At 39.0% G+C, this 14,903-nt stretch overlaps 2 protein-coding genes across 2 annotated transcripts; both read left to right on the top strand.

Annotated features, from left to right (window-relative positions):
* The first annotated feature begins 511 nt into the window (after positions 1-511).
* Positions 512-2,785, top strand: LOC121266727 (probable metal-nicotianamine transporter YSL7). Its single transcript, XM_041170532.1, is given in 2 exon segments — positions 512-1,759; positions 1,762-2,785. Coding segments are annotated over 2 exon segments (2,103 nt in total). The 5' UTR covers positions 512-625; the 3' UTR covers positions 2,731-2,785.
* A 10,813-nt stretch (positions 2,786-13,598) lies between these two features.
* On the top strand, positions 13,599-14,148 carry LOC121267101. The gene is made up of 2 exons (XM_041170974.1): positions 13,599-13,619; positions 13,756-14,148. The coding sequence occupies exons 1-2, from the start codon at positions 13,599-13,601 to the stop codon at positions 14,146-14,148; spliced, it is 414 nt and encodes a 137-aa protein (XP_041026908.1).
* Positions 14,149-14,903: the final 755 nt, after the last annotated feature.

Here is a 14,903-nt window from a genome sequence, read left to right as displayed (position 1 = left end):
TTAAAAAAATGTTCTGATTCTACATTTTGAAATTAATATTTTTTTTTCTGCATTATAAACTCTGTAAATGCTCATGTTTACTAGTATATATTCTCTGCTTACTAAATTGTTTGATAATCCATCCTTTATCTCCATAATATTTTTCAGATAATTTGAATATTTCAGCTGAGAATCAAAATTATAGAGCATGGGTGAAATGATTTTATCATAGTGGATTAAGCATAGAAGGTTTCTATGAGTATTAATGATTTTTGTTAAGAAATTTTGTCGTGTTCTGATGAGTTGGTATTTCGGAAGTTTGATTATAATGAGGTAATTGGTTTGAAACAGTAAATTTTATATTACCTTAAAAATTCGGAGTCTATAAATATATTATTGGAATGTGAGTTTAAGTGACAAGAAGTAACTCTCTGACCCCATCCTAGACCGGGGTGTCGCAGTGCATGTATGGTCCTTAAATATTAGATGACGATAAGGTTGTTGATCACATGCGAGTCATGGGGATTGTATGAGAGCCAGGAGTAATATACAAGGCATTAACTTCGTCGGAGCCGTGACCCGAGCCAGGGGGAGAGTGACCGCAGAAGAAGCGCCGATATTGCAAACGAAGATCGGCATATCTTGAATGATGGGGACCAGAGGCGAGCAAAAGAAGGATCAGATTACTTCCAATACCGATGACCTGACCGTTTCCGCACAAGGAGAAGCAGCTGCCGAGGACATGGAACTGTTGTCCGTTGAGAAAGTATTCTCGAGCAAGGAGGTGCCTCCATGGCAAAAGCAGCTGACGTTGAGGGCCTTTGTGGTGAGCTTCGTGTTAGGGGTTCTTTTCACCTTCATCGTGATGAAGCTCAACCTGACCACTGGGATTATACCATCCCTCAACGTGTCTGCGGGGCTGCTGGGCTTCTTCTTCGTCAAGACTTGGACCAAGTTGCTAGAGAAGTCCGGGATGCTGAGGCAACCTTTCACCAGGCAAGAGAACACCGTTATACAGACCTGCGTTGTTGCCTCCTCCGGCATTGCTTTCAGTGGTGGCTTTGGCAGTTACCTCTTTGGAATGAGTGAAGTTGTTGCCAAACAATCTACAGAGGCTAACAATGCACAAAATATTAAGAATCCAACATTGGGATGGATGATTGGGTTTCTTTTTGTTGTTAGCTTTCTCGGTCTGTTTTCCGTGGTGCCTCTTCGAAAGATTATGATTATAGACTTCAAGTTGATATATCCAAGTGGTACCGCAACTGCCCACCTTATCAACAGCTTCCATACTCCACAGGGTGCCAAGCTAGCAAAGAAACAAGTGAGAGCATTGGGGAAGTTCTTCTCCTTTAGCTTTCTTTGGGGCTTCTTCCAATGGTTTTTTACTGGAGGTGATGGCTGTGGATTTGCCAAATTCCCTACATTTGGTCTCAAAGCCTTTGATAACAGGTTTTACTTTGATTTCTCATCTACTTATGTTGGCGTTGGAATGATCTGTCCATATCTAATCAACATATCTCTTCTTGTTGGAGCCGTTCTTTCATGGGGTATTATGTGGCCACTGATAGATGCAAGGAAGGGCTCTTGGTACTCTGCAGAGCTTAGCCCAAGCAGCCTACATGGCCTTCAAGGTTACAGGGTGTTCATAGCTATAGCCATGATCCTTGGTGATGGCCTCTATAACTTTTTAAAGGTCCTCAGTCACACTCTATATGGCTTGTATCACCAACTATCAAACAAAGACCCAGGCACAGTTATTCCCTTATCAGGTCGATCCCCCCCGAATTGCCTCCATCTCTGTCTTATGATGACCAGCGTCGGACAGCACTATTTCTCAAGGACCAGATTCCAACATGGCTTGTTGTTGCCGGTTATGTCACCATAGCAATTATATCTGTTTTCACACTTCCGCACATCTTTAGCCAGCTCAAGTGGTACTATATTGTGGTAATTTACATAATAGCGCCAACACTAGCCTTTTGTAATGCTTATGGTTGCGGGCTGACAGATTGGTCATTAGCATCCATGTATGGAAAGCTGGCCATATTTACGATTGGGGCATGGGCAGGGGCCTCTCATGGTGGGGTTCTTGCTGGTTTGGCAGCATGTGGAGTCATGATGAACATTGTGTCCACAGCATCTGATTTGATGCAGGACTTCAAGACAGGCTATATGACGTTGGCTTCACCCAGGTCCATGTTCGTGAGTCAAATTATTGGAACCGCAATGGGTTGCGTTATTTCTCCTTGTGTATTTTGGCTCTTCTACAAGGCCTTCAATGATCTTGGAGTTCCTGGTTCACAATACCCGGCTCCTTATGCGCTCGTTTACCGCAATATGTCAATCCTAGGTGTTGAAGGGTTCTCGGCTTTGCCGAAGCATTGCCTCACACTTTGTTATGTTTTCTTTTTTGCAGCCATAGTAATCAACGGGATCAGGGATTTAGTTGGAACGAAGAAGGCTAGCTTTATTCCACTTCCCATGGCAATGGCAATACCCTTTTATCTTGGATCATACTTTGCCATTGACATGTGTGTAGGGAGCTTGATCCTATTTGTGTGGCGGAAGATAAACAAGGCAAAGGCCGATGCATTTGGACCAGCAGTAGCGTCTGGTTTGATTTGTGGTGATGGGATTTGGACTCTGCCAAGCTCAATACTCGCCTTGGCAGGTGTTAATCCACCCATTTGCATGAAGTTTTTGTCTAGGGGAACGAATGCAAAGGTGGATGCTTTCTTAGGTTCTTGACTACATTAAAAAGTCTCTGTATTTCCTTGTTCAGCAGCTCTTCAAACTTCAGTCGTGCCTCGCTCGTGTGTAGCCGAGGCCTTTTACTGTATATGTATTTACGTATTAAGATTTTTTTTTTTCAAGGTAAACATAATATAGATAACTAAGTGGTTACAAAAATACAAGATTCAATGGGGTGGAAGTCCCCAACTATTATCTCAAAACAAGCAAAAGCAACATCAGAGAAAATAAAGAATCGGTGTAACACCCGGGTCCAACACGAAACTCTTGTTTGATTTTTTTTTATATATATATATATATATGGATGAAAAGCTCACCTGGGTTTTAATGAGTAAATTTTGGGTTTCGGCTACGGGCCCATTTTATTTACGAAGATCCAACCCATGTTTTGTTATTTTTTAAAATGTTAGTTATCAATTTCAAACGGATTAGGGTTACAACTCTAGAGTATCTTTTCTTTTTAAAATTCTTAAATTCATTTATATATATATATATCTATATATTTTTCAGCCTCTTGCACCATCCCTTTTTATTTTCAAATCTCAGTTAATCTATCTCTAGTTCCTCTTCACCACACATCACATTATTTTTCTTTCCCTCCCCATGTTCAGTAATTCGGCTCACAACCATCAAGCGGCAACAGCAGCAACCGCTATCCTCCATGCACGTAAGTTTTGCAGCATGTATTCACCCAACTCCCATCTCGCAGCAACAACCAAAGGGTAGCCCCTAACATTCACCATACATGCATCACTTTAAGCCCCATGCGTGATATCAAGAAACCAACCCCTCACCCCACGCATACCATGTAACGCTCCGTTCCCAGAGATCCGGAGAGTTAACTCTTATTCCTCAAGAACATCTCCAATAATCAGTAATAAATAAGCAAAACTCCACAAAATACTTAACTTATTTGTTCGATCCAAAAATCTGTATCCTTCCACATAAATACTAAACAAAACCTCAATATAACAAATAGCATCTCCATAAAGACCCAAATTAATCATAACTTGACGCACCAAAATAACTGCTAGAGAGTAAAATACTAAATATGATCTTCCAAAATACTCGTACCCTTAGCACTCATTTATCTATGGTCATCAGATTGTTCCAATACTTCATATTCTGGTTCTTCAGCTTGACCATAAAAATATCTGAAAAATGTTATGGAGATAAGGGGTAAGTTATCAACAACTCAGTAAGTAGAGAACATATACTAACGTGCAAGCATAAGCCTTTTCAAAAAGTTCAGTATGCAAAAACAAAATATTATATTTTTATATGCAGATCTCATAAACATGTTATCAGAAAATCAGAGCGACTTTTCAATCTTTTCATACTCCAAAAGAGTCAAATGTTCATATTTCAAGATCCGTTTCGTATTCAAAAACATTTTGGCATAACATAACCTGAGCATCTTCGTTATATCAAAACAGAGTATCTTACAAAGCAGAGACCATGTTTCACCCCTGTGATAAGGTTTTGCTATCCCCGGTGGTCAAACCGGGCAAAGACAGAGGTGAAATATTTCTCTTATTCTTCTCGGAATCCCAAGTGTGCACACAGGAAAGACCACAATAAAACTACTTTGTTTCCAAAATGGGTGCACTCAGAGACAGAGAAGTTGGTACCAACCCAAATAGAGCAAAGCATAACAGAGCAGAGCAGAGACAGAGTTAAATACAAAATCAGTACACCATGCCGAAGGTTTTCAGATGCCATATCAAAATAAAACAGAGTACCAAAACATAATCAGATCATTCTCACGCACTGAAAATAAAAGTCGGAGTATCTTTCTAAATAAATGCACAATTTTTCAAAATTTTCAAATATCGCTCTTTTGCACATTTCAGAGACATCATAACAAAATTTAGTTCATGTCTACACAATGCATGTCAGAAAATATCTTCTTTTTTTCATACAAATTTCATGAGTAATGCAAATAAGCAACCGAGGTTGGTTTTTTCCAAGTTCTCATTTCATCACAAAAATATGCAAAGTTTTCAAAAAGTCAAACTCAGTCTCAATAATTCGTATAAGGTCTAGCATAAGAACCCCACTTACTTAGAGTTTTTAGCTTTTCAAAATTTCCTCATAATAGTACTGAGCAAAAATCAATTGTCACTTATAAAATAATCACGTAACTTCTGTAAATTTCCAATTAAATACACATTTCGTAATTAAAACTTGAGATATAAAATTTAATATTTTTCCTCAATATCTACCCATCCTCGTAACCCTAAAATATCATCTCCCAAAAAAAATACATAAATAAATAATTGACTCTCACCTAATTTCTCCAATTCTACTAAGGCCCATGGTAATTTTCACGTCCAACCAGAAATATATTAAAGTTCAAACTTTGGCTTGTAAACTCAAAGGGTATAAGCGTACTTTCATCAAAATTTTATGTTCAATTATTCGGAACAATATTACTTCTTCCTATTTTGGAAACCAAAGATAACTAGCAAAGGGTGGTAGGGCTGGGACCTACCGAGAGGAGCAACGAGCGGTGATGCCTGGCGAGTGGAAGAAGGTGTTGAGGGCGGCGGAAAGTCACTGAGAGGGAGAGAGATGAGAGAGAACTGATGAACGAACACGGTGAATGAATGAGTGAGAGACGGAGAGAGTACGGCGTGCGGAAGGAAACAGAAACTTACCGTGAGACGAAGAGGAGGCGTGCGACGTTGCACAGGGTGGACTGGACATGGCTAGCCGGTGGCTTACAGTGGCTCTCCAGATCTCCGGCCGACACTTGTGCGAGATGTGGCTCTAAAGAGGGTGGTCGAACAAGCTTTGGCCCTCACACGTTGTTGCTCTGTTTTTGACTAGGAGAAACAGAGGTTGCAGCAACGTCTTCAAGCAGTCTCGGCAGCGTTGGTTGGTGGTGCAAGGTAGTGTTGCGGCGGCTAAGCAGTGGGCTACGGTGCAAGGGATTTCATGGAGGATCATGGCAGGGAGATCTCGTTCTAGGCAGTGGCTGGCGGCATGGGTCCTCTCGCTTTACGGTGACTTGTAATTTTCCGAGCGTGGAGTTGCAGTGACTACTTGAAGGTGGTGCGGCGGTAGTTTCCATGGTGAAGAATGGGCTACAGATGATTGCTGGACGTGGACTGATCCGGTGCTGTGGCGTGGGTCTTCGTGGGGCTGGGTTGCGTCGGTAGTTTGGGGTGGCTGAGGTTCTGTGCGATGGAGCTTCTATGCGTGCGTAGGTGGAGACTGCCGTGGGAGTTTTGCGGCAGCTATAGGCTTGGTAAATTAACATGCAGGTACGTGTGTATATATATATTTATTGGCGATGAAAAATCCTAGAGAAATGAGGGAGACGTGTGTGGGAGTGGAACCGTGGCAGTGAAAATGATCATAAAACGGATAGTTGGTTTCCATGGTTCAAAAAAAAACGGGTGTGGGTTTGGGTCTTGGGTTTTTTTTTTTTTTCTTTTCTTGAGTCATGAGTCACGACTCAATTTTTAAAAAATAATTCAGCTAGTCCAAGAATTTTCTCGATTCATAAAAAGATTTGTAATCTAATTATCAATATCAAAGAAAAATCATAAATCTCAAAAACAAAGATTTTAAGCCCGTAGTCTACTCCCAAAAAAAAAAAAACTCGAACACTCAATTGAGTTTTTCATACTCATAAGTCCAAAATATATAAAAATCAGGCTTGGCAGGATTCGGGTGTTACACATCACCCTAGCAGCATGAGGACTCTCTCTCCCATGTCCAAAACTCCACCAAGCCACAACTGCCAGCCTCCATCACACGAAAACACCTCGCCCACACAAACAAGAAAACCACACCTCCTCCTTGCACAACATATGCCACCACCACCGAGGCCTGGCCTGTGCTAAACAAGAAAAAACAGAGCAAAGTTTCCCCAAGGTAGGACTTCCACATCGCATCACCACGGACCGAGCCTGTGATACCCCATATGATATAGATAAGGGTAGGTGGTGTATGGGATACCACATTGCTTCGGAAAGAGAAGTTCTTGCTCTTTATAAGGTTCCAATAGGGCTCCAATTGTATCATTGACTAGTCCTTTTGGAGTGTAGACCATGTGGTTCGGGCCTTCCATTGGGGCGTTACAAATGGCATCAGAGACTATCCCAACTAGAAATCTGGGACTTGAGCCATACCACCTACAATAGACAGGCCCGACGAGGACATCTAGAATTTAAGGGGGTAGATTGTGATACCCCATATGATATGGATAAGGGTAGGTGGTGTATAGGATCCCACATTGCTTGAGAAAGAGAAGTTCTTGCTCTTTATAAGGTTCCAATAGGGCTCCAATTGTATCATTAACTAGTCCTTTTGGAGTATAGGCCATGTCGTTTGGGCCTTCAATTGGGGCGTTACACAGCCCAACGACAACCGACCCAGGACGGCAAATCTCTGCTCACCACCATAGGCCAACCCCCCCTCATTTTCGGAAATACCATGAAAACAACCAACCACTGTGAGACCTAGTACCAAATCGAGACTAAGCCATGCCTCAACCTTCGAAGCCTCCACGTAGCCACCTTGCAACGCCAACATCATTGCTTCTGCCGCTCACTTCGTCCACCCCATGTAAACATCTAGCTAGACCTCACTACCATAGCCAGCCGTGAACCCACGTCGAAGAACACAACACTCAACCTCAATGAAGGACCTCTGTTTTTACATCTCAAAATAGGGCATTTCATCTTGTTCGGTGCTACCAGCCACGGCAAGGGAAGCCCAACGACGCCGAAGCCCCAACCAGTCTGTGATCTACCGCTGCCCAACCACCTTGTCGCCCGCATTACTGCCCTCTCGGTGAGTATCTCGTGTGGTCTCTCTCCCTCTCACGGTTTACTCTCTTTTTCCCTCTGTGTTTACTCTCTCTCATCTCTCTCTCTTTCTCTTTGTGTGCTCTTCAGCAACACCGTACACCATCGACCTAGCCAGCCATCGCTTCCATCATTCCTGGCCATTTCTCTCGATGAGCCCAAACTTATTCACATGGTTTTGTCTTCCTCCAATTTTCCATTTGCTTTTTCATAAGGAAGTATTTTCTGCTTTTGGTTTTCGGTTCCTACCTACAGATTTATTTGAATGGTATTAATAAGCCACTTTTTTGCATAGCATTTGTAAAGCATAGTAAAGAAATTAATTTTAAGTATATTTATATTACTACATCTAGTTTATAAGTCAGTATGCTTTCTTGCCTTTTGATGTTTATTTTGATATTGAATTTTAAATATAATTAAGTTAATTTTCGAAACGAATTTAAGTTTGTTTTGCTATATTTGATAAAACTATATTATAATAAGTTAAGAATATACTTTGAATGACAATAATATTTTGTTAGATTTCTGATAGCTAATAATTATTTTTTAAAAAACTATTTTCGTAGTATGAATTTAAGTAAACGGAGAGTTTTAGCAAGTCTTTTTAGAAGTTTAGTAACGCTTAGTGTTTTGTATAGGTGACGATTGACATTCATTCAGCTTGATTGTGGGAAGATTCAGAATAGTACTTAAGAAGTCCAGGTAAGCGGGGTTCATATACTAGTTTTGCATAAAAGAAATGAAATGAGGTTGACTTTGAAAATATGCATGTTTGTTTTTTAAAAGAAATCTGAAAATGACTACAGATGTTTGTTCTGCATATGCATAAATTCTATATAAAAGAAAGTATTTTTTATCATGACTGGTATAGACATGAGCTAATTTTGTGCATTTTGTTTCTGAACTATGCAAAAAGGGCGAATATAAAAATCTAAAAGTTTTTGCTATGAATAAATGAAGATGTTTTGATTCTATTTATTTCGAACATGTGAAATGATTTGAAACTGTTTAGTATTCGGTTTTGATATGATGTGGCATCTACAAACCTTGGCATGAATTTTTGATTCCGTATCTAAATATGATCTAGTTCTGACGTTGTTCTGTTCGGTTTCTGTTAAGGCCCTGCCAAGGGTATGAAACATGGTATACAGCCCAGCCACGGGTATAATGGTGGTTTATAACCCTACCACGAGGTTAAACATGGTATTTGTCCCAATGAAATGCTCCGATATGATATGAAGATGTTGTCGCAATTTATGATATGCCGGAGGATTTTTGAATAAGAAAGTTTTCTGAAAGTTTCGCTCTAATGTTTTGTAACAAGTTTTGTTTATGCATTCTGAAAGTAAATATGTTGTTTCTGCATTCTGAAAGTAAATGTTTTGTTCTGCATACCGAACTATTTAAATGCTCATTTTTACATACCAGTATAAGTTCTCTACTTATTCAGTTGTTGATAACTCACCCCTTATCTCCATAATATTTTTCAAGTATTTTGATGGTTCAGCTGGGGATCAAGATTATAAGGTATGGGGTGAGATGATTTAAGTATAGAAAGTTTTTAAGAGTATTGCCGATTTTTATTAAGAAATTTTATTGTGTCATGATGACTTGGCCTTTTGGAAAATTGGTCATATTGAAGAAATTAGTTTGAATCAAAATTTCTATATGATATTGGGAATTTGGAATCTATTATTATATTGTTAAAATGTGAGTTTAAATAATAGGAAGTAACTCGCCGACTCCTACGGAACCGGGACGTTACACTTGATTTTTAGACCCTCTAGTCAATGAGGACATGTCCAATTAAAAATTCAAAGTTGATTTTTCATTGGAATATCTACATGGTGACCCTGGTATTGGGCAAATAATCTATTGGTCGTCGGCTTTTCTGTCCACTTTTCAAAAAACAAAAGCTAAAGATTTTCTTTCGAAAAATATTTTATAGGCCTCTCCCCTTCAAAGGTCGTGATGATGTTACGTGGTGATCATGGATGGATCGTCCCATTATACAAATTCGTGAGCTTGCAATTCTTGGACCTATCCCATTATACCTATCTTTAAGGGAAAAATTTCAAAGCCATCGACTATTTGGATTTTTCATTTAATGATGAGAATTTCATAGTGCATAAATGAAGGTCCTTTAATTTGAGATTCTTTAATAGAAACAATAATCCCATACAGCACTAATTACAAGAAATTTTTCCAGTTTTCCTATTTCCGAGTAATGATTTCTTTCTTTTTTTGGATCCATTTTTCCCTCCTAATCGTAAATTCAGGAGAATCAGGATGATGGAATCTATTCAAGGGTCCGTCCTGCTATAGGGTCCCCTGAATTTGACTTCTAGTGCAATTTTATTTTGTTTTCTATTGACGTGTTTTAAAAAATACGCTAACGGTCAAAACCAAAGGAAAACTCGGGGCAAACTAGCAACAACACTACTACTACTTTCCAATACCTCAATCATTAACATACGCTACCGTTACAGCAGATTTGAATTTTTGTATCGATTTAGAGTCTATGGCGGTCACTAAACCATCATCAGAGATAACCTTTAGTGATTGTTTCTTTAAACTGTCACTAAAGTTGGAATATAATTTAAACAACGTTCGCACGGTTAATAATATACATTCGAACATTAATAATAACCGTCGTTTTATAATTAAGTACATTCGAACGTATATGTATGAACAATGTTAAATTTATTCAAACATTACTGGATTTACCTGTGAATGTAATGTTTTTAAAATATATTTAAATCAGTTGGCTGAGTTATGTTCAAACGTTATGAGCAACATGCGAATGTCACTGATATAAGACACGAGAGTAATATACACCAACAATTCAGGATGCAAGAATATATCAAATAACAGATAATTATATAATTTAGGTATTATTTGTTTGCAACCGATTGTGCTATAGATTAATTAAGGTGAATTAGGTTCTTTAGGCATTTTAAAAAATATTATTCTTTTAAATATTTTTAGTTTTACATATAGTGTTTTCTATTAAAAATACTTTGGTGTTAACCTTTTTTTTCTCAACAAAAGGAAAGGCGTAGGTAACCAGTGTAGCAACCCTCCCTAGGCATAACAATAGGAGCACCTCCCAGCTGAGGAATGTCCGGTTTAAGCCATAATTACTGCCCCAAGGGCAAGCCTATCACCACAGCACCTCCAAAATATCCAACTAGTCCAAAGCTCATCCCATGGCCCAAAGGTTCAGCTTTACTACCACAAGTGGTTTCAGCTTATATACTAAATCAAAGTCCTAACCTCGAAACTATAAAATACTAGCTAGTACCAACTACGCTACCACCTTGGTAGTATTAAGGTATTAACTTATTTTACATATTATTCTTCCAATTAATTTTTTTAGTAATTAATTAATGGGTTTACTTATTTTTCATATTATTAAATCATATATTCTACCTAATTAATTATGAATTAATTGTGCTATATGATTTTCTTAAATCTAATTGATGCGAAGGTATCATCAAATCTAAGCATCGTGGAATATTATGCAAGATAAGTCTGAGGTTGAACATTATATTATGGAGGATGTCGAGGCTCCTAGTGATACATTTCATATATTAATTTGGAGGAAGTTTCATTCCACCAAGTTTCTAGTCCTTTCTCCAGTAACTTGGGATGTGTTGGTCATTCTAATTACTACGGTTGCTTCTGAGTCGGCATTTAGCATCAAAGGTCCTGTGTTGGATGCTTATCGAAATTCATTGGCTTTGAGCACCATGGAGGCCCTCATTTGCACACATAGCTGGCTAAGGTCTACACCTATTGGACTAGATACTATTGATGATGCCAAGAGGTATAGATTTAAGTCGTGTAACTTTATGCTTAGCCTTCATTTTTAAATAACTAATTAGATATTTTTCTTGTTTTAATTATTTAACTTGTAATTTTTATGTTTTTGGAGACTTAGTTGTGAACCCCAAAATAATTGCACATGATTGAGATGGATGCATTATGGCTGGGAATCTAGTAGATCATTAACTTTCATGTGAGGTAATTTATTATTAGTATGTTTAACTTGGCAAAGTAGTTTAATGTCTAACTTTTTTTAATTTTGAGAATAATGCAGGATACTTGGAGTTGGAGGAGTTGGCTGCCGAGAGTTATTTATTGTAACTTTGTTTTTTATACATTGTAGTTTTTTTTTTTTTTTTTAATTCTGATACATGGTAACTTTTTTTTTTCTTTTAAATCTGAGACATTATGAATTGGTTGAGGAGTTTGCTAATGAGTTTGGTGACACTAAAGGGGTGTAATGTTTGGTGACTTTGGTGGAGGACTTTACAAGGGTGTAAGGTGTTGTAACTTTGGTGAGGTTGGTGACTTTTGGTTATGATTGTGGTGGACTTTAATGTAGGTATGTGTAATGAGTTGCTGTGCAGGGGTGTAATGCTGCATTTAGTCGTGATTGTGTTTTTGGAATGTTGCATTTTTAATTTAAGTTGTGGTTATGATTGTTGTGCAGGGATGTAATGTAGGTAATTTTCACTTTTAGTGATTGTGATTGTAATTGTGAATTTTTTCCTCTTTTGTTTTGTAATGTATGTAATTTCTTCATTGTATTTTTTTTTTTAATTTTTTTTTTACAATATTTTTCTGCAATAGGCCATAACTATGTTTTTTTTACTATATTTTTCTGCAATGGGCTAAAATTTAAGCTCATTGGGCTGATATGATTTTTAGTATTTTTTTTTTTAACAAGTTTTTAGAAATGGGTCAAAAGTCAACAGAAACTGACTCTTGGGCCGGCCCAACTCCGATTGGAGTCGGAACCGGAATCCAAAATCACCTCCAATTCCGGTCAGAGTTTGAACCCCCCATACAAGAATACGGTACAATAGGACTCAACTAGCACCACCCTAGTCCTTATGGGATCATGGGGCCTAAAGCTTGGAGGTTCAAATCCCCTCGAGCATTAGCGTTAACAGCTATCTCATTAGACAAATTTTGCCTATATCTCACCTTTTCTACTATCTATCCCACTTGAAATTTAATTGCACATTAAACTATTCATCTAAAATCTATATAATAATAAAATATTATCTATCATCATATTTCGCATATCTATTAGTTATATTTACTTATCAAATAAAATTTATTTTATTTAAATTATTATAATTTATAACGATAGTTTTATTATTAATAATGTAACGATTATGTCTTTCATTTTAATTAAATTATTACTTTTTGATTATATTTCTAATGCAAACTATTCGATAAAATCTAAAAACATATTTTATTCGGGTTTGGATTGGGGGATAGAGGAAAAAAAATGAAGAACTTGTAAATGCACTGATCAATTTTACACAACGAACGAGAGAAATCAGGATAAAAAAAAATAATAATAAGACTGTTCACAGAGAGAGAAAATAAGCTTAAAAAGTAGATGCCCTAAATTGCTATTCATTTTCATGTATATTTAACTACTGTAGTTAAAAGCTCAGACCACTATTCGATACCTAATGCCTACACCACTGCCGGTGGTTAAACTGGGCTAAATGGCTAGGTCCCTCAAGAATTGCTAGTGAAAAAAAGAAATTAAAAGAAAAAATTAACAAGCTTTTTGAAAAAAATACCATCAATGATTTTTCAACCATATTTAAAAGAATAATATTAGACACAATTATGAGTATAAAAGAACCATATCTGTAAGGAAACTTTTTCCATTACAGAGGCCCAGTAGACGCTCGGCCTAAGGTAGCAGGCCCAAACTGTAGCCCTTATAGCCCAAGGCCCTCTCCAAAGATGCCAACTTACAAGCTAAGGAAGGTGGTGAAGGAGTTGATGGGACGGGCCGACCTAACGCAGCTCGACCGCACCCACTCTTGGAAAATTGAACTTAGCGAAGCAGTAAGAGCGAAAGAGCCTTTGATCTTCTAACACAGGAGCGTGAATGGATGACAAATGGGAAATTTAGGGTAAAAGCAATCGAGAAGTCATACACCGAATTAATGGCACCGTCGTAGAGGCACACCGCATTAAAAACACTGGCAAAGGAAACAGTAAGCCAGGATGTGGGCTCCACAGGACCAGGTATGATCTATTCCCCCCCGACTACTAGTATAAATAGCAGTCTCCGGGTACGATGAAGCTCTCTTCACTCTCAATCATTATTTACAAACTTCCAATAAAGTATTCACTAACTTAAGTATCAAGGGTCGAAAACCAGAAAGCAAACAAGCTGGCGTGTGCGGCGTGGACAAAAAGGCTTCCTCTACCAGAGCAAGTGGTGACCCGAACCATTGAAGTGCCTGCGGTAGGGATTGAGGTGATGCAAATACAACCTGGAGCCCCTGACTGGGCAAGGGACATCCTCAAGTATTTGGATAGCAGCGAATTACTCGAGGATAGACAAGAAGCCCAGAAGGTTAGAAGCCAAGCGGCAAGGTACACTTTGATCGAAGGAGTCCTGTATCGGAGAGGAGACGCAATGCCTCCCTTGAGGTGCATCTCCCAAAAGGAAGCCCAGTACTTGTTGGCTGAGATACATGAGGGAATCTGCAGTAATCATTCGGGAGGAAGGGCATTGGCAGGAAAGGCGATGAGGGTGGGATACTACTAGCCCCATACCCTGCGAGATGCCAGGTAGTACACATGAAAATATTGAAAGTGTCGAAAGTACGCCAAGGTGCCCCACTGCCCGCTAGAAGAGCTAACATCTATTACCTCACCATGGCCCTTCGCCCAATGGGGAATTGATCTGGTCAGGCCGCTTCCCCTAGGCAAAGGAGGCATGAAGTTCATCGTAGTAGCGGTAAATTACTTCACCAAGTGGATTGAGGTTGAAGCCCTAGCGACCATCACGGCAAACAGCATCACGTAGTTTGCCGTGATGGTCATCCCGCACACCATCATATCAGATAACGGGAGGCAGCTGGATTCTAAACATTACCATAACTGGTGTCAGGAGTTGGGGATTGAGTTTCGGTACCCCCACTCTAATGGCAAAGTAGAAGCCACCAATAAGACATTGATGAGAATGCTCAAGAAGCGACTTGATGATCGGAAGGGCACTTGGGCAGAGTAACTTCCCGGCGTGCTGTGGGCGTATCGAGTCACGGTAAAAACACCAACAAGATAAATGCCTTTCACCCTTGCATATTGTCACAAAGCAATGCCACCAGTGGAGATCAGGATCCCCATGTACAGAGTACAACATTTTGATTAGAATTCCAAGGACAGAAGGTTTGAAGAGCAGTTTGACCTGTCGGAAGAAGTCAGGTTGGAGGTCGAGATAAGGGCTGCCACTAACAAGAGATGGGCAAAACGGTGCTTCAACAAACGAGTGTGTCCGAGAGAATTCGCGGTTGGAGACAT

This window comes from Juglans microcarpa x Juglans regia, chromosome 5S, assembly GCF_004785595.1.
Source record: "Juglans microcarpa x Juglans regia isolate MS1-56 chromosome 5S, Jm3101_v1.0, whole genome shotgun sequence".
Taxonomy (NCBI): domain Eukaryota; kingdom Viridiplantae; phylum Streptophyta; class Magnoliopsida; order Fagales; family Juglandaceae; genus Juglans; species Juglans microcarpa x Juglans regia.
Note: the sequence above shows the minus strand (reverse complement) of the source record. Positions and strands in the feature narration are given on the sequence as shown.

What these genes read in the sequence shown, in the direction of transcription:
- LOC121267101 (XM_041170974.1), top strand. Translation starts at nt 13,599, where the DNA reads ATGTGGGCTCCACAGGACCAG. An exon ending in TGTGGGCTCCACAGGACCAG is followed by an intron (nt 13,620 to 13,755) that starts GTATGATCTATT and finishes GTCGAAAACCAG; the next exon opens with AAAGCAAACAAGCTGGCGTG.